Consider the following 18,799-nt stretch of genomic DNA (forward strand, 5'->3'; position numbering starts at 1 on the left):
CTTGAGTGGGTTGAGTCACTGACGTGGTCTTCCTGTCTGGGTTGGCGCCCCCCCTTGGGTTGTGCCGTGGCGGAGATCTTTGTGGGCTATACTCGACCTTGTCTCAGGATGGTAAGTTGGTGGTTGAAGATATCCCTCTAGTGGTGTGGGGGCTGTGCTTTGGCAAAGTGGGTGGGGTTATATCCTTCCTGTTTGGCTCTGTCCGGAGGTATCGTCGGATGGGGCCACAGTGTCTCCTGACCCCTCTTATCTCAGCTTCCAGTATTTATGCTGCAGTAGTTTGTGTCGGGGGGCTAGGGTCAGTCTGTTATATCTGGAGTATTTCTCCTGTCTTATCCGGTGTCCTGTGTGAATTTAAGTATGCTCTCTCTTTCTCTCTCTCGGAGGACCTGAGCCCTAGGACCATGCCTCAGGACTACCTGACATAATGACTCCTTGCTGTCCCCAGTCCACCTGGCCGTGCTGCTGCTCCAGTTTCAACTGTTCTGCCTGCGGCTATGGAACCCTGACCTGTTCACCGGACGTGCTACCTGTCCCAGACCTGCTGTTTTCAACTCTCTAGAGACAGCAGGAGCGGTAGAGATACTCTCAATGATCGGCTATGAAAAGCCAACTGACATTTACTCTTGAGGTGCTGACTTGTTACACCCTCGACAACTGTGAATATTATTATTTGACCATGCTGGTCATTTATGAACATTTTAACATCTTGGCCATGTGCTGTTATAATCTCCACCCGGCACAGCCAGAAGAGGACTGGCCACCCCTCATAGCCTGGTTCCTCTCCAGGTTTATTCCTAGGTTTTGGTCTTTCTAGGGAGTTTTTCCTAGCCACCGTGCTTCTACACCTGCATTGGCTTGCTGTTTGGGGTTTTAGGCTGGGTTTCTGAACAGCACTTTGAGATATCAACTGATGTAAGAAGGGCTATATAAATACATTTGATCATACAGGTAGGTACTGCTGCTACGTATATGACATTAGTTACAGACACCTACAACCATCATACAGGTAGGTACTGCTGCTACGTATATGACATTAGTTACAGACACCTACAACCATCATACAGGTAGGTACTGCTACTACGTATATGACATTAGTTAGACACCTACAACCATCATACAGGTACTGCTGCTACGTATATGACATTAGTTACAGACACCTACAACCATCATACAGGTAGGTACTGCTGCTACGTATATGACATTAGTTACAGACACCTACAACCATCATACAGGTAGGTACTGCTGCTATGTATATGACATTAGTTACAGACACCTACAACCATCATACAGGTACTGCTGCTACATATATGACATTAGTTACAGACACCTACAACCATCATACAGGTACTGCTGCTACGTATATGACATTAGTTAGACACCTACAACCATCATACAGGTAGGTACTGCTTACACATCAATACATTACATTTACATTTTAGTAATTTAGCAGACACTCTTATCCAGAGCGACTTACAGTAGTGAATGCATACATTTTATACATTTCTTTTTCTCGTACTGGTCCCCCGTGGGAATCGAACCCACAACCCTGGTGTTGCAAACACCATGCTCTACCAACTGAGCTACATGTCCACGTGGGCCAGCGGGGGGCCAGCGAGTCCAAGATCACTAAACATGCTGCTCCAATGTCCATGAGCTTATTCGACATTGCAGTCGACAGTATAGGCGGCTGTCGACTGACTGATCTACAAATCATCTTGCATCATAAATAACTAGTATTTTATTTGTAGAGCAGTCAGTCACAATTTACCCATGATACATTACGGTGTTGACGCTCTCGTATAAGGCCCATGAGAAACTGACAGTGTTGTTGATCTCTCTCTGCTTCCCTCTGATGCAGGTATCTTCACAGCACCAGTGAGAGGAGTCTACTACTTCAGATTCTCTATGGTTTCTAATGAAATCGCATTTACTGGAGGTCTAAACATGTACAGGAATGGCCAGAGAATATTGCAGAATGGTCAGTAGTACAATGCTGAGAATGAGTATGCAATGGAGTGACTCTGCATCTGAAAAAAGATGATAAGGTCCATATGTGCCTTTTCAAAAGGCTGGGTAGTGTATGACGATTCATCTAACCACAGCACCTTTTGTGGATTCCTGCTCTTCCCTATGTGAGGGGAACTCCAAGAAAGCTGTAGTTTTAGTGGTGGGAATAATCTATTGGTATAAAGCCTCCTATAGGGCTCAATGTTATTTTGACATAGGCATATATATGGATAAACACAATACAAATTCAAATTGACTTTCTTTATTGTTATTTTTCAATATGATTAAAAACGCATCTGCTGAAAAGCAACATTGAGTTTCTTCAACATTCTAAATAATTTGAGTCATTGTTACCTCCGTACTGTCATGTCTTTGGCGATAATGCAGCAGACAAATATCTAACTATAGGATCTTCATATTTTTCCCGCCTTGAAGGAATAGTTCACATAATCAGCAATAGAAAGTTGCAAACCTAAATCCTGAAATGAATTAGGCAACATCCAAATCTGTTTTGGGATAAACCTGCTAAACTCTCATAATGCATATCACACAACAGATGGGATATGAATTTAGGGTATACACTTGACTTCAGACAACTTTTCAGGTTTGAATATGTCTGACAAGCTGCTTAAATATCTATTTAAAGCGCCGTATCGAAGGCTATGTCCTCGGAATAGGCTACTCGTGGTGCTAAGAACTGTTCATACACATCCAATATTTTTTTGCCACCTATTGCAGAACTCTAAATAATAAAACACTATATCGGGAGGGTGGTAGATTAGAATGGTTCATCTGAAACACTTGTCACACTTGCAGTAGCCCTACGCATAGTATTGTGCCCAAAGACAACACTCGCTCTGTGTTTAACACTTTTCGTAATTTGGGGATACTTCCATGACACGCAGCTCGGATAGCGTTGTCGTGAAGCCGCACTTCCCCAGTCCGTGCGCGCGGGACAGCATGCAGTCCACGTACATGGCCCAGAAGTGCTGCGCGAGCTCTAGGAACAGCTCGTTGTGCTTCTGCGACGCGCGCAAGTATGTCATGAAATCCCACACTGCGCCCCGGCTGTCCGCCAGGCGCAGCCGCCGTGTCTGGATCCCCGCGAGGGAAGACGAGTCCCAGCAGCCAGAGTCGATCTCGTCCAGGTTACCAGGAGCCCTGAAGCCACCGAGACCAAGACCGAGCCCCACTCCCCCGGCCCGGATCAAAAGGTTGGACATGGTGTTGGAAGAGGCGGTGGGGAGAGTCAGGAGCATACACAGGCGCTGGAGACGACTCCAGCCACGGAGAGAAACCATCATCCGACTAGCGCGATAGGAAAGAGAGCCCTGAGTGGCCAAGAGATGGGAATGCAGAGACAAATAGCCTAAGAGAAAGAAGGCTAAAGTAAAATATAGGCTACCTGCCTACTGTGACAAATCAGATGGCCATCATACACTCATTTAGAAACAGAAAATGTGAGTAGTGAAATCAGAGGTGTACGTAATGATCTCCCTCTCAAAGAAAACTTCCATAGCCTCTACAGGCTATGAACAAAATATAGGCGACTTACTTGTTATGATCCTATCAGCTGTTGCAGTTTTTAAAACCACCACCCAACGCGAGTGAGTATCCAGTGTGGTTCACTGAGTGGACGTATTGACTGACTCACACGGCCACTCGAAGGCAAACACGCAAGGAGCGCACGAGCTGACAGTTGACCAAGGATAGCCTATGAACAAACCGACTGACTGACTGGATTAATTAATTACCTTGGGGTAGAGTATGCTGTAACATGAGAAACAAATAGGGCCTAACCTAAAATGACTTAACCTTTCAAAAACACTACTAGTATAGGCTATCAAAGGGATGTAACCAAATTATTGTTCAAAACACTGTGATTTCTATGTAGACTAAGACTACAGGTAAAATCCCACAATATAAACTCATATTTTGTGTGCATAGTTTAGCTGGGGAGGAGAGGGAGGCGGGACTAGCTACATTGACTGACGCTGACATCATCGAATCACCGCCCCGTTTGCTGTTTCCTGTTCCAACACCAAACAACCTATAACAACACATGTGAACGGCTAATCTGACGTCTTCAGGCAAAAATGCCACAAACGGTCAACTGTAACTTCTAAATATTCAGTCAAAATGGTTTGGATCAGTAGGATTTGTTACCGGAAGGTTAGTAACCCAGTGTTACAAATAGAGTTGCATCATAGTTCGCTAACAATATTGCTAGCTATACCAAATATATTTATACTAAGCCCTCCTGTCTGTGTGGCTCTACTATCCAGGTAGCCATGCTAGCTAGCTTAGTTTGCTAGTCGTAGGTGGTCTTCTGTTGTCCTTCACGGTCAGTTTCGTAGCTAGTTGGTTTTGCTGTTCTATCAGTTTTACATGGTCGTTTCTACAATGAACTTGCTAGCTATGGAAATGGAAATAGTTAAACTGTGTAGCCTAACGTTACTGTCCACGTCATTGTAGAAGACAGTACAATATATTAATTGCTGTAGATATTTCAGTTGTCTGACGCAAAGTGTTCAGTGATGTCATCACTACTCTCTTTCCTCCAGTATGGTAACTTCGTGGACAACCTGCGTTTGTATGTGCGAGGGGGCAGTGGGGGGATGGGGCTTCCCCGTCTGGGGGGTCAGGGGGGGAAAGGGGGAGACGTGTGGGTGGTGGCTCAGAAGGAGATGACTCTGAAGAGGGTCAAGGATAAGTACCCCCAGAAACGCTTCATCGCTGGAGTAGGAACCAACAGCAGGTATGTCTGGACCACAACTCGCATGGTGGATGGTGAGCTCATCAGTCGATCACTTGCATATGTAGACAGCACACATATTGGATAACCCATTAAAGAATTTTACAACAATTATTTCTAATGTCCTTTTTGGAAGCGTCATGACATGAACTACCAGCAATCTAATCCAAGGGGGGTGTGTGTGTGTGTGTGTGTGTGTGTGTGTGTGTGTGTGTGTGTGTGTGTGTGTGTGTGTGTGTGTGTGTGTGTGTGTGTGTGTGTGTGTGTGTGTGTGTGTGTGTGTGTGTGTGTGTGTGTGTGTAGTGTCCGTGCTCTGAGGGGGCAGAAAGGAGAGGACAAAGAAGTCCTGGCTCCTCCTGGCATTACTGTTACCAACGATGATGGAAAGGTCCTCGGTAAGTCTTTACACACGATACACCTCCTTCACTGACACAAGGCACTGTGTACTGGTTGAAGATGATGTTGATGTCTGCACTCAGGATGAGAGTGTTGGGTGTAAATTCAACTGACTATAGTTCATCAATCCCCTCCATAGGTGAGCTGAACACTGAGGGGGATCGTGTGCTGGTGGCCAGAGGGGGTCAAGGAGGCTCCTACCACTCAGAGTTCCTGCCCAGTAAGGGCCAGACCAGACAGATACGACTGGACCTCAAACTCATCGCTGACCTCGGCCTGGTGGGGTGAGACAGGGGACACACATTCACACACACAATCATACAGGAACACATTGACTTAATGATTTCCCCCTCCATCATTACCAGGTTCCCCAATGCAGGAAAGTCCTCTCTACTGACCGCCCTGTCTCACGCCAAACCCCAGATTGCCAGCTATGCCTGTGAGTATTGAGTGCACATTTACACACACATACTGTTGAAGTGAATGTTCCATATATTACCCAGTTTTTTGTCAAATATTTGAATGGAGGATGACACCATGATGTTTGAGTTATTTATGAATGGTAAATGTTTGTGTTGTTGTTCTGCAGTCACCACTCTGAGACCGGAGATTGGCAAGGTCATGTATGAAGACCATAAACAGGTAAGAGAAGCAGATGAGGTCACTTCCTCCCTTTTGTGTGACTCAATGTTTTCCTTCACCTGATTGGTTCATTCTCAAGATTGTCTTTCTTCTGGTTTGTCCATACTCGGTGTTCTCTCTCCTCTGATTGGTCCATTCTGTGTTCTGTCCTCTGATTGGTCCATTCTGTGTTCTCTTCTGGGATTGGTATAGATCTCAGTGGCAGACCTCCCAGGGCTGATAGAGGGGGCCCACATGAATAGAGGCATGGGCCACCAGTTCCTCAAACACGTGGAGAGGACCAGACATCTGCTCTTTGTGGTTCGACCTAAACACAAACACAATTTATGGTCAAAGTCTCAAGGAGATTTGTGGTGGGAAAGCCTCTAGCTGTAATACTGATGAAGTCTCTCTTCTCTCTCTGGTCATAGGTGGACGTTTGTGGTTTCCAGCTGGCAAGCAAAACGCCCTTTAGGTCTGCTTTTGAGGCTGTTCAACTTTTAATTAAAGTGAGGCTAGCAGGACACATCTACACAGAAACCCCCCACTCCCTCCCTCCCTCCCTCCCTCCCTCCCTCCGAGCACCAGTATCACAATATGTTCTCTCTCTCTCCTTATCCCACTCTCTGCCGCCCGTCCCCTCCTCTCTCGTCCCCTCCTATAGGAGTTGGAGCTGTATAAGGAGGATCTCCCGTGTAAGCCTGCTGTGTTGGTGGTCAATAAGATGGACCTGCCTGATGCAGAGGACAAACTCACAGAGCTGCAGGAGCAACTCCTAAACCCACATGGTAATCTAATGATATACATAGATTATAAACTAAGGTAATACTTAGGTAATTAAGGTGTATGATCTGTGACATTAGACTACTCATAGTGCCCCCCTGGTGTTCTCCTCCCTTTCAGAGTTCTCCCACCTGTTACCTGACGATATGGTTCCTAAGAACAACATGGTCTTCAGACACGTGGTTCCTATCTCAGCTGCCACCGGTTTTGGCATCGCACACCTCAAGACCTGTATCCGCCAATCACTAGACAAGGATGCCTCTATGGCAACGGAGTCCCTGCACCGTGATAGGCTACAGGCGCTGAGAGGGGCGGTCCCAGCCAAGAACACACTCACATGGGGCCCCACCGCCTAAGTTTGAGCTGAACTGTGGAACATTCAGGGTTAATATGTTCTGCAGTTTTGAAAAAGGGTTTGAACTTGATTCATGTTCACTCAGCCTGGAATGTTTTCAATATTGTGGAAGTCAGGGTGATGTTCCTACCTATCATAACCTAGGTAGGATGACTCCTCGACATTCATCCTGGCTCTGCACCCCTGCTTGAGACTATCGATGGAAAACACTGACGATGATGTCACCCACAGTCATAACCCAGGCAAGGGTGTTGTCGCCCTGCCTTCCCCTTATGACCACACTATGGACAGAGTTACAGAGGTCGAGAAAGAGGGCTGACAAAAAGGGGGGGGGGGGTTTGTTTGTGTGTTTTTCTGCTGGATGTTGTCTCTGACTGTTTGTTTGATGTAATGTGTTGCTTTTCCACCATGTAGTAATAAACATGTTAATTAATGCTGCCTCCTTTAGCAATAACCTTAAGGGAAACTAAACATACATGCATACACAGAAAATATTGATGAAAGTTTTATTTTATATTAAATATATTACAATACTGAATGATATTGTAAGAAAAAAAAATATGGGCATTGATTTTTGCATTGTCAGTCTATGTACAGCATACAGTAAAACAAAAGTGCAGTAATTATACAGTGGGCTCTTAATGATTGACACCCTCATTAAAGATGAGCAATAATGATTGTATGAAATAATTCAAATACTGAGCTATATTGTATTTAAAAAAGGGGGAAACGATTGATTTATACTAATACAGTAAAAGATTGTTTAACAAGTAATACTTATTTTTCTCAAAGGAATGTCAAAATTGACACCCCTAAAGATTCTTAGAAATAAAGTCAGTCAAAAGTTTATTTGGTCCCATATTCCCAGCACGTTTTTAGAGTCAAAAGCTTGGTGTCATTGTGTGCTAGGAATATGGGACCAAATATGAAACTTTTGACTACTTTATAAGAACCCTTTGGCGTTTCAATCATTTTGACCCCTACCTTTTTGAGGTAGATCTTTCTCTGAGCAAAAGTGATCAAATAATATAATTTCCCCCCAAAAAATTGTTACATACAATTTAGTTCAGTATTTGAATTATTTATTTTACAGTCAGTATTGCTCATCTTTATGCAGGGTGTCAATCATTTGGGAACCCACTGTATATAGATTTTGTAGCAGTACATATGAGGGTTAAGGTCGCAGTAGGAGCATACTGCAGCAGGATGGGACTGCATGGCGCATTCAGAGGCCTGATATAACCTACTTCTCCACAGGCTATGGCTGGGTGGTTGGTGCTTGGTTGTATTGATACATTCAAGAATCTGTCCATACGTTTGGACGTTTCTCTGTGCGGTCCGGTTGGGTTACGTCAGTCAAGCCACTAATACAGATAACACACATCAGACAAGTTACATCTTGTTACCTGGACAGGTTCCACCTGCCACCATCCTAACGTCTAATATACCTCAATCCTATGACCTGCAGGTAAATTATCATAGATGTCAGAATTAAGACAGTATGATATTTAAAATATTGCTTGACAATTATGATCCTTTATTTTCATATTACCACGGCCTAGGGAATCCCTTGGTCAAAACTCAAGTTACTAAGCACCAGCCAATCATATCGTAATTGAAATAAGACAAGAGTGATGATGAGAGCTTTAGTAATCATGAGCTCACCACAGATCTCTATAGCATAATGCACCCCATGTTGCCATAGCTGCGTCCCATCCTCATACCATAGAAGACACGTACAGATCTTCACATGCCAGAGCGGTCCGAGATGAGTGTGTGCTTTAAGAAACTAAAATGGCCGCATCATATCTCCATTCCACTCAACGCACAGAAGAACAAGAATGCAGTTGGTCTGTCTGAATAACAGCTGTACACAACACTGAGAAGTGAACATAAAGGTACTTAAGAGTTAAAAATAATACTTGAGATTTGTCATACAGTAGCAATATTAATGTGATATTGTGGTGATCTTAATATCTATGCGGTCATAGTGCATACAGTAGAAAATCAAAACGATCAGTGCCCACATTTTAAACTTAAGCATACGCAGTTAACATACAGCAGGCCTAACTGATATGGACAGTACAGTAACTACAGGATGAGGGTTGTGACTTCTGTACAAATACGTTTCCCTTTAGCCACAGATCTAAGATCAGCTTTCCACTCCCCAATTCACAACATTTACCATCAGGGGGGTAAGATACAAAACTGACCTTGGATCAGTGACTAGGGACACTTTATCCTACTCTGAGTAGGTAAGAACCTGAATCTTAAGCCACATTTAAACCACTAGATTCCTCGGGTCATTCATGAAAATGTTTGAGACCTGGTTGATTATGTTGAAAACCTGTTCACTACTGGAATGGGGTTTGTGGTATGAAATTCCAAGAAGATAACAGCAATTGGCAATCAAGGAAAAAGTATTTCAATGACATGCTTATTTCATATTACAGCCTCACAGACAGATTACTAGAGAACAGCGATAGTGTGCTAGCTAGTAGATCCATTGTCATTCTGTTGGTCTTATACATCTCAAACAGCAAGCACTGTACAGGACGCTTCATCATTTACAGACAGCAGGGCAAACTTACAGTAGGAAACAAAACAAAAGCAAAAATGCACATTTGAATCATTTTATCCAAACAAATCCCAAATCCAAGTTCATCTGACACAATGTTCAGTTTCCACATTGTTATTCCCACATCGTCCAGTTGGACGTCAGTGGGTTGTCGGTTCCAGTCGTATCTATCTGTTATGTCTGGTCTCACACTGTACACCAGGGGCGGACTGGGACCAGAAATCGGCTCTGGCATTTTAAACACAACGGCCCATTTCTTTCCTCGAGGCCCCCATTATTAGCAAGATAATTATCATTTTGCCCCCCCCCAAAACAAGTAAGACAGGCCCACTGTGTTAAAAATGGACCAGCCCATCTTGCATTTGCCCAAAATGCCAGATGGCCAGTCTGTCCCTGCTGTACATACAGACCATAGTGTGGAATGATTATAGTCACAGGACATTTCTCCAACTTCTCTAAACCACCATGGCCAAATGAACATTTATATCACATCTAAAACTACAAAAAACACTTGTTCTCTCCCCTCTGTAGCGAGGAAGGGCTCATGGGACTATCTTAGTTCAAATCATATTCATCATTATCAATATCCAAATGGATAAAATGCTCAGTTAATGTTATAAATCAATGACATTCTTAAGTTTACTGTCTTAATTATGACGGGCTGTGACTGAGTGTGCATTACTCAGAGAAAGGGATGACACAAAGGGGAAATATAGAACACTGTTTGTACATTCTGCTGTGGAAGAAAAAGAAAGCTGGAGTGTTCACACAGCCACACGAGAGAGAAGAGAGAGTTCAGCCAGAAATGAAAAGAGAGAAACAGACAGAAAAAACAAGTACGGGGTCTCTACAAAGACCTACGGAGAACCCGTCTGTCTATAACACGAACCACAGCAGGAGGAGTAGAGAAGAGGGGGAGCATCCCTTCATCTTTCACCTCTCAGAAAGTAAAAAAGAAAAGCACACATTACTCTGCCTTTAAGCTGTACATATTTACAACGATAACCAAATCCTTCAGGAAAACCTGACAGGGCGAAAGAAAGAGAACAGGGAGTGGCTAGGGTCTAGGGTCTAGGGTCCATGTCAGGGGCAGTTGGCTAGTATAATGTGTGATACAGTACATAATGAGTCGCTGATCACAGAGATAGAAGAAGCCTATAATGTAAAGAAAGCTTAAAGGCCTAGAGTACGTATGACATCACCATCCCCCACATGCTGTCCGTCCCAGACTTCTTCTTCTTTATGACACTAGGAAGAGTTGATTAACAGGGGGTTCTCATGCATACAGTGTTGGAGTTTTCTACAGTAATTTAACAGCTTGCTTCAAAATGGTAAAGAAATCTGCCGATATGATAGCTGTCCGCGCCCCTCAACAGAGAGGAGCACTAATCAGAGGAGAGAGTTTACATGGGGGCAGGGCTAGAGGGGGGTTGGGGGGAGAGGTGAGTAAGGTAAGGTGGGACAGTTTGAGGGAGGAGCTAGAAGAGTGTGGTGGAAGCTGGGGGGGGATGTTGGGGTGTTGGGAGTGGGGGAGACATCCCCAACGAGGCCTCTCCTCTCTGTCTGCACCATTACCATCACAACAGCTTTGCTTTTTCCTCACCAATGAGTGAAGGGCTGATCTCTGGTGGATCTCCAGCTGATCTGAAAGGGATCTTGTCTTGCCTCGTTCTGTCTTGGCTTGTCAGTGTAGGAATGACAGCTGGCCCCTGTAGCGTCCCCTACTGAGCAGGTCAGGTCTGACGGACCCCGCACACACTCTCACACATTCTCACACACCCTCCTCCTCTTCATCTTCCTCCGCTTCTCTTTTCCGCTCATACCAGTTGCTCACTTTTTTCGTCATTTTGTTTCAATTTTGTTTTTGCTTTGTATTTTTTAATTCATAGAAAAGTGGACGAAAATGTAGTTCTTAAGTAGTTTTGCAGAGTAGATAACAGGAGTGTTATATTGAAGTCTCCCACAGCTGCAGGGAGAGAAACGAGATGAAGAGACAAAGACTATAATTAGATAACGGCTTCAGTACCTTAACTGCAGTTAACCCCACAATGCAATAGGGGTATATATAGTACACACGTCATGAACTACTACTGTATTTACCTACTTTCTAGGACGTTATGTACAGTATATGTTACGTATGAGATGTTATGTACACTACATGTTACGTATGAGATGTAATGTACAGTATGTGTTACGTATGAGACGTTATGTACAGTATGTGTTACGTATGAGACGTTATGTACAGTATGTGTTACGTATGAGACGTTATGTACAGTATGTGTTACGTATGAGACGTTATGTACAGTATATGTTACGTATGAGACATTATGTACAGTATGTGTTACGTATGAGACGTTATGTACAGTATATATTATGTATGAGATGTAATGTACAGTATGTGTTACGTATGAGATGTTATGCACAGTATATATTATGTATGAGATGTAATGTACAGTATGTGTTACATATGAGACGTTATGCACAGTATGTGTTACGTATGAGACGTTATGTACAGTATATATTATGTATGAGATGTAATGTGCAGTATGTGTTACGTATGAGACGTTATGCACAGTATGTGTTACGTATGAGATGTTATGCACAGTATGTGTTACGTATGAGATGTTATGCACAGTATGTGTTAGGTATGAGATGTTATGTACAGTATATGCTACATATTAGATGTTATGTACAGTATATGCTACGTATGAGACGTTATGTACAGTATGTATTAAATATGAGATGTTATGTACAGTATGTTACGTATGTGTCACGTCCTGTCCATATAAAGCTTTTATTTTCTATGGTAGAGTAGGTCAGGGCGTGACTGGGGGTTTTGTCTAGTTTATTTATGTCTATGTTGGTTCTAGTTTCTTTTTTCTATGTTGGGGGTTTTGTCTAGTTTATGTATTTCTATGTGGGGTTCTAGTTTCTGTATTTCTATGTTTTTCTTTTTTGGGATGATCTCCAATTAGAGGCAACTGGTCATCGTTGTCTCTAATTGGGGATCATATTTAAGTTGTTGTTTTTCCCACTAGGTTTTGTGGGAGAGTGTTTTGAGTTAGTATATGTGTAACCGATGTGAAATGGCTAGTTAGTTAGCGGTGGTGCGCGCTAATAGCTTTTCAATCAGTGACGTCACTCGCTCTGAGACTTGAAGTAGGGTTTCCCCTTGCATGGCAAGGGCCGCGGCTTTTGTGGCGCGATGGGTAACGATGCTTCGTGGGTGTCAGTTGTTGATGTGTGCAGAGGGTCCCTGGTTCGAGCCCGGGTTGGGGCGAAGAGCGGGACGGAACCTACACTGTTACATATGTTGCACCTCTTCGTCACGGTTTGTTGTTTTGTTTATTAGTTTATTTATATGTCTTGCATAGTTTCAATGTTATAATAAAATGTGGAACGATATACACGCAGCGCCTTGGTCTCCTTCATCGTACGACAACCGTGACAGTATGAGATGTTATGTACAGTATATGTTACGTATGAGATGTTATGTGCAGTATATGTTACGTATGAGATGTTATGTGCAGTATATGTTACGTATGAGATGTTATGTGCAGTATATGTTACATATGAGATATTATGTGCAGTATATGTTACATATGAGATATTATGTGCAGTATATGTTACATATGAGATATTATGTGCAGTATGTGCTATGTACTGTGTTATTATAGTAGTTTACCCTGGCACTCTGCCTGTTGGCCTTCCTCTGGTCGTCGGGGAGGGGGGGCATGGGGTAAGGGTACCTCCGGCTGGACGCAATGGACCCCGTGGAGGAGGTGGGCGACTTCGCCGGGGAGAGCGTCCTGAAAGAGACAGGAAATTACCTCACTATAGACGGTGACATCATCATTCTTACTGATCTGCCCGGAATAGGCAGAAGTTGCCCCTAAACACCGAGGCAGACATTTTTTCATGAAGGTTCAGATTGGGGGTATGATAATTTGACCCTAGAGCTGTGTTTAGGGGAAGCATCTGCCTGTGCCAGAGTAGACCAGCCTGAACAGGCCTGGTCTGGGAACAGTCACCTCTACCTCTCATCGACCTGCCTATGACATCATCAACCGCTGCACCATCATCAGCAATGCAACAGGGCCAGCTGTGCTGTGGCTGGAGTGGGAGTGGGCAGGTCAGTCAGTCACCCACTGAGTACAGTTCATTTGACTAGACCTGTGCCTGTGTTGGAGCGTATCTGGGCTGGTCCAGGACCAGAAGGTGTAGTGGAGATGGTGTCATGGTGGGTAAATGTGAACCGACCAGGTCGGTGAGCACAGAGACACTCAGTAGGGGACTCAGACGTGTGTAGCACAATGATGACATCAGAGCAAACACAACACTGAACATGCAGAGATAAAGAGAGAGAAGATGGCAAGAGCAACGGAGGGAAATAAAGAAATAGACTAGTAATAGAGATTATTTCTAATGACTTCCTTTTTGGTGTCATTACAAATAAAGCAAAACAATTATGTTACTCAATACTCAACAAAATGTAAAACTGTTGTAAAAGTTCAGCAGCTATTGATACATCCAACCATCCTACATCCTAGATGGAACCATCGTACGCTAACAGCAATGATTCATGGAAGTATAAAGACACAAGAGGACAAAGAGCTGTCAATCAAAGCTCTGACATCATCACCAGAACTACCAATCCATCTGCTCTTTATCTGTGATAAAGGGAACTGACCCCCATTTGGGAACCACTGGTATAACCCTTCCCTACCTCCCCTGGCCAAATTGAACCCAAATCAACGGACCAAGCCAAAGGGGAGTTAAAAGAGGGGGGTGGGGGTTGTTGAGGAATAGGAGATGATCTGAGGTAATACCTAAGGTAGGGTCCTTCAGTGTTTTTATTCACATCTTCTACCCACTTAGTTACATCATAATGCTCTGTTTGGAAGCGAGGGGTTAAATACCTGAGGAGTGGGGATTGATAGACACACCGAGAAGGGAGGAGGAAAGGAGAAGAGGAAACAGAAGGAAAAAGAGGATGAGAGGGAGGAGGATGGAGATGAGGAAGAAGGAGAAAGAGGACGAGGGAGGAAGAGGAGATATTTTAGGAGAGCAGAGCAGACCAAAGACATTCTGAACACACACCACCAAGATGCAAGTGAGAGGAAGACAAGATGGGACTGTGAAGAACTTGACTAGATGAATGTGTGTTTTAGTAAGATGGTCATTTGCATTTTGGCCAGGTGTCACAAATCGGTCCAAGCAGTTAAATTCTCCTCATTCACTCCCATGCTTTCAAACAAGAACAGTTACTCTGCAAATGACCTCAGGTGCCAAAACCAAGAAACAAACAAACAAACAAACAAAAACAACAACAGGCTGGGAGATCAACAAGGCTGAAAGGTCAACAAGGCTGAAAGGTCAACAAGGCTGAAAGGTCAACAAGGCGTTAATTGTGTTCATTCACGGGGAGCGTGTGCAGTTGTTTTTGAGTGGCCATGCTAGAAAGGACAGAAGTATGGTTTCACAAATGTCATCTTTATAAGCAATAGCCCTGACCTTAACATTTAACCTTTACCCTCACCCATAACACTAACCCCTAGATAAAAAACAAATAGCATTTGTCCGTTCAAGCATGGCCATAGTGACTGCCATTAAGCCCCACATGCACTCTACAATGCCATTTATCTTTATAGAACAGTGCAGTACAACATTCTAGAACCATGGCGTCTCTGAGGTAACAAAATCTGGTAATAGTCAATGTAACTCAATAACACACTTTCTTATAAAGTTCTTGTGAAATGCTGGATTCACAGATTCTACAAGTACCCCACAATTTGTATTAGTCTATTTCACCATACAGAACCTCTTGGCTTGCTGCTATTTGAGCTGATTTCTATAGTGACTGGATAGGTGTAAATACAATTCCTGAGCCATGTGGAAGCCCATCCAGGAACATGGTGACTTACTCTGTGGAGTTGGAGCGAGGACGGAACTTCTTCCCTTTCGACTTCTTGCGATTTCCACTCAGATTTCCTACAGAGGAAGGACACAGTAACCCACGGTTAGCACAGGGAAATATAACTCTCTGTGTGTGTGTGTGTGTGTGTGTGTGTGTGTGTGTGTGTGTGTGTGTGTGTGTGTGTGTGTGTGTGTGTGTGTGTGTGTGTGTGTGTGTGTGTGTGTGTGTGTATTTACCTTGCCATGAGTTGCTCCTGGGTCGTCCGTTCTCACAAATGTCAGAGATGTGTTTGGCGTCAGGGATTCGCTCGCTCCACGAGTGGGACAAACCGTTAGACCTTCACACACAGAGTTATATTTCCTTGTGAAACAGTGAACCATTATCATCACCATCATCATTACTGACAACCTGATCCCCAGACTTTTTTATTTAACCTTTAACTAGGTAAGTCAGTAAAGAACAAATTCTTATTTACAATGACGGCCTACACCGGCCAAACCCGGACGACGCTGGGCCAATTGTGCGCCGCCCTATGGGACTCCCAATAGAACCAGGGTGTCTGTAGTGACGCCTCAAGCACTGAGATGCAGTGCCTTAGACCGCTGCGCCACTCGGGAGCCCAGATTTACAACATCGGTTTGATTTCTGGGACCACCCATACGTAAAATGTATGCACGCACAACTGTATATTATTATTATATTATTATACAGTAGAGAACGGACAGACAGCTCAAAGTAGGAGGAGGAGAGGAAGGAGACTGATGCTACATTCCATGAGAACAGACTACCACACCATGACGACGGTGAACGATAGCATGATGACAGAGAGCGATACCATGACAACATGATGAGAAGAATGTGCAGAAAGAGGCATATTGCAACCAACACTACACAACCAACTACACATATTGCGAACAAGACAAGATACCCTCGACACACACAAAATAAGACACCCCCTCACCACAGAGACACACACACACACACACACACACACACACACACACACACACACACACACACACAGAGACGTTTGCGATGGCAGTGAGATGATGTCACACCTGAATGCAAACAGAGAGATGTTTTGTGAGATGGAGGCGATGGAGGGGGGGAAAGAGAGCGTGTATATCTGCAGGTTAGACAGACAGCCAGACCTCTTCTTGGAGCTACAGCCTGAGTTGGTGCTGACCCCAGGGGCCAGGTCACTGTAGAATGAGTCTGCATCCCCGGGTTTCTTCACATAGTCACCCGGAGGCATTTGCCTGAGAAACGCCAACAAACATTAGACATTGGAACACTGTCCTGACATAGATGTGATTTCACAAACACATCAATAAATTGACCAACACATAAATAGATCAACAACTAATGAATATTATAGAAAATGTGGAATTGTAAGTCGCGCTGCTAAATGACAAAATGTAAATGGGAAAGAATAAGGATGACAAACCTGCAGAATCTTCTGTGAACCTCTGACTCAACGTAGCACCGCTGTCTGTAGCTCCTGTTAGCGAAGAAGGACAGTCACGTCAGACACACTGACCAATGACAGGATCCCAAACCAGTTCCTAATCCTAACTAGTCAGCTATCCCAGGTCTAGAGCTGAGGTCCAGCTGTACTCACTTGTATCCCCAGGCGGTGATGGCCAGGATGAGAGCCAGGAACAGAATGGAGCCAGCGATGGCCCCGATGATGATGTTAGTACTGGTGATACCTGAGAGGGGGGGAGAGAGAAAGAGAGAGGGGAGAGAGAGAGAGAGATAGAGAGAGAGAGAGAGCACTTTAATAACAAACTGTATTATAGTTGTTTCCGGATTAATCTGGAGGAGAAACACACTTTGAAGTGATCAAGTGATACACCTCACTTCAATAGTACACTAAAACACAGCAGACTCAGAGGGAAGAGATCTGAAAGGAAAGAGGGGGGAGGAAACAGATTGCAAAGATCGATGTGTATGTTTTTTGAGGGAGAACGTAGAAGGATGCAAAAACATGACTGACTACAGGCTGGAGAGACTGGGAAGGGGTGAGAGGAGGAGAAAGAGGAGGAAGTGACATCACAGAAGGGGCAAACACAATGAAGAGGAACTCAGATCTGACCTCAGCGTCACTCCATCAATGACATGAGCCTGTCGACAAAGAATGTGTGTGAAGATAAACAACAAACAGAAAGAAAGACGTGCCTGGTTGATTTTTGTAACAGATACTGATGCAAACGGAAAGGCCAACAATAACGATTATATGCAAAATAACTCAACTAAACAATGAATGAACCAATGATTTATGATGAAAATAAAGGCTTAAATACGTATGTCGAACCAAAACCTCTTACAGAGTCTTTGTGTAAATAGGAGGAGAGGGAAAGAGTTAGAGAGTTTGAGAGAGAGCGAGAGAGATAGCAAGAGGAAGCGAGAGAGTGAGAGAATGGGAGAGAGAGTGTGAGGGAAAGAGCAAGAGCGAGTCAGAGACAGAGAGAGAGAGAGAGAGAGGGGAAGAACAAGAGGAAGAGAGAGCCATTTATAAGCTTATGTAAATAGGGGGAGAGGGAAAGAGTTAGAGAGAGAGATAGGGAGACGTGTGGAGTTGTTTGTACCTGATACAGAGGCGGTGGGTCCAACCACCAGGTAGCTGAGAGGAGACGTAGAGTTACAATCGTCTCCAGTCCAACCCAAGTGACACACACACTTCAGCTCGTTACTGCAAATCTGCAACACACACATACACAAGCATGCAGGCACACCCACCAAACAATATGTTATTAGGAGCTGAAAGGTTGGAGGAGAGAGAAAGTGGGTGTGCATGCATGTGTGTGTTTGTGCGTTTGTGTGTGTGTATCCGTACCCCGTGTCCAGAACAGATGGTCTTCTCGGTGGTTCCAGGGCAGGTGCTGAAGTTGAACTCCTGAAGGGGCAGACACTTGTGGTTGAAGCAGACCCTCTCTGTCCCACAGGCTGTTCCATCCTCCACATAGCCCAGGTCACTGTCCCCGTCTATCATCACGTGACCCCCACTGACATACAGCACACAACACAACACAGTCACAGAGGATCTATTCATATAGAAGTTACACAGGGACATAAAAGTATAGAATTGAAGTCACAAAAAGAGAGCTAGTGGCATTGTTCTGTATGTGATCTGGAGGCCTGCATTGTCAGAGAGAGAGCTAAAGGCATTATTCTGTATGTGCTCTGGAGGCCTGCATCGTCAGAGAGAGAGATAGAGACATTATTCTGTATGTGCTCTGGAGGCCTGCATCGTCAGAGAGACAGCTAGAGGCATTATTCTGTATGTGCTCTGGAGGCCTGCATCGTCAGAGAGAGAGATAGAGACATTATTCTGTATGTGCTCTGGAGGCCTGCATCGTCAGAGAGAGAGCTAAAGGCATT

The 18,799-nt window shown here is 44.2% G+C and overlaps 2 protein-coding genes across 4 annotated transcripts in view; one reads left to right on the forward strand and one right to left on the reverse strand.

Moving 5' to 3' along the window:
* Nucleotides 1-4,028: 4,028 nt before the first annotated feature.
* gtpbp10 (GTP-binding protein 10 (putative)) lies at nt 4,029-7,353 on the forward strand. Its single transcript, XM_014152810.3, has 10 exons — nt 4,029-4,182; nt 4,575-4,768; nt 5,069-5,160; nt 5,301-5,445; nt 5,527-5,600; nt 5,751-5,803; nt 5,996-6,103; nt 6,214-6,291; nt 6,447-6,570; nt 6,686-7,353. The coding sequence occupies exons 1-10, from the start codon at nt 4,150-4,152 to the stop codon at nt 6,919-6,921; spliced, it is 1,137 nt and encodes a 378-aa protein (XP_014008285.1). The 5' UTR covers nt 4,029-4,149; the 3' UTR covers nt 6,922-7,353.
* Nucleotides 7,354-7,412: 59 nt separating this feature from the next.
* LOC106605988 (disintegrin and metalloproteinase domain-containing protein 22) overlaps nt 7,413-18,799 on the reverse strand; it is a 116,200-nt gene continuing 104,813 nt past the window's right edge. Inside the window, exons 22-31 of one of the 3 annotated variants that reach the window (XM_082975612.1) lie at nt 18,255-18,423; nt 18,007-18,118; nt 17,037-17,127; nt 16,863-16,916; nt 16,474-16,674; nt 15,652-15,752; nt 15,423-15,489; nt 14,328-14,417; nt 13,184-13,307; nt 7,413-11,464 (exon numbers count right to left, since the gene is read on the reverse strand). In XM_082975612.1, coding sequence (XP_082831738.1) covers nt 11,444-11,464; nt 13,184-13,307; nt 14,328-14,417; nt 15,423-15,489; nt 15,652-15,752; nt 16,474-16,674; nt 16,863-16,916; nt 17,037-17,127; nt 18,007-18,118; nt 18,255-18,423 — 1,030 coding nt within the window. In that variant the 3' untranslated portion in view covers nt 7,413-11,443. The remainder of the gene's footprint in view (nt 11,465-13,183; nt 13,308-14,327; nt 14,418-15,422; nt 15,490-15,651; nt 15,753-16,473; nt 16,675-16,862; nt 16,917-17,036; nt 17,128-18,006; nt 18,119-18,254; nt 18,424-18,799) is intronic. The other 2 variants (XM_045718976.2, XM_045718978.2) reach the window with 2 other exon arrangements.

The sequence above is a fragment of the Salmo salar genome, chromosome 05, assembly GCF_965601325.2.
Source record: "Salmo salar chromosome 05, fSalSal1, whole genome shotgun sequence".
Lineage (NCBI taxonomy): Eukaryota > Metazoa > Chordata > Actinopteri > Salmoniformes > Salmonidae > Salmo > Salmo salar.

Bases quoted from the DNA above. Each gene is read 5' to 3' on its own strand.
- gtpbp10 (XM_014152810.3), top strand. From the start codon at position 4,150: ATGGTTTGGATCAGTAGGATTTGTTACCGGAAG. The intron at 5,446-5,526 runs GTGAGACAGGGG...CATCATTACCAG, and splicing joins GCTGACCTCGGCCTGGTGGG to GTTCCCCAATGCAGGAAAGT. The intron at 6,104-6,213 runs GTTCGACCTAAA...CTCTGGTCATAG, and splicing joins CCAGACATCTGCTCTTTGTG to GTGGACGTTTGTGGTTTCCA.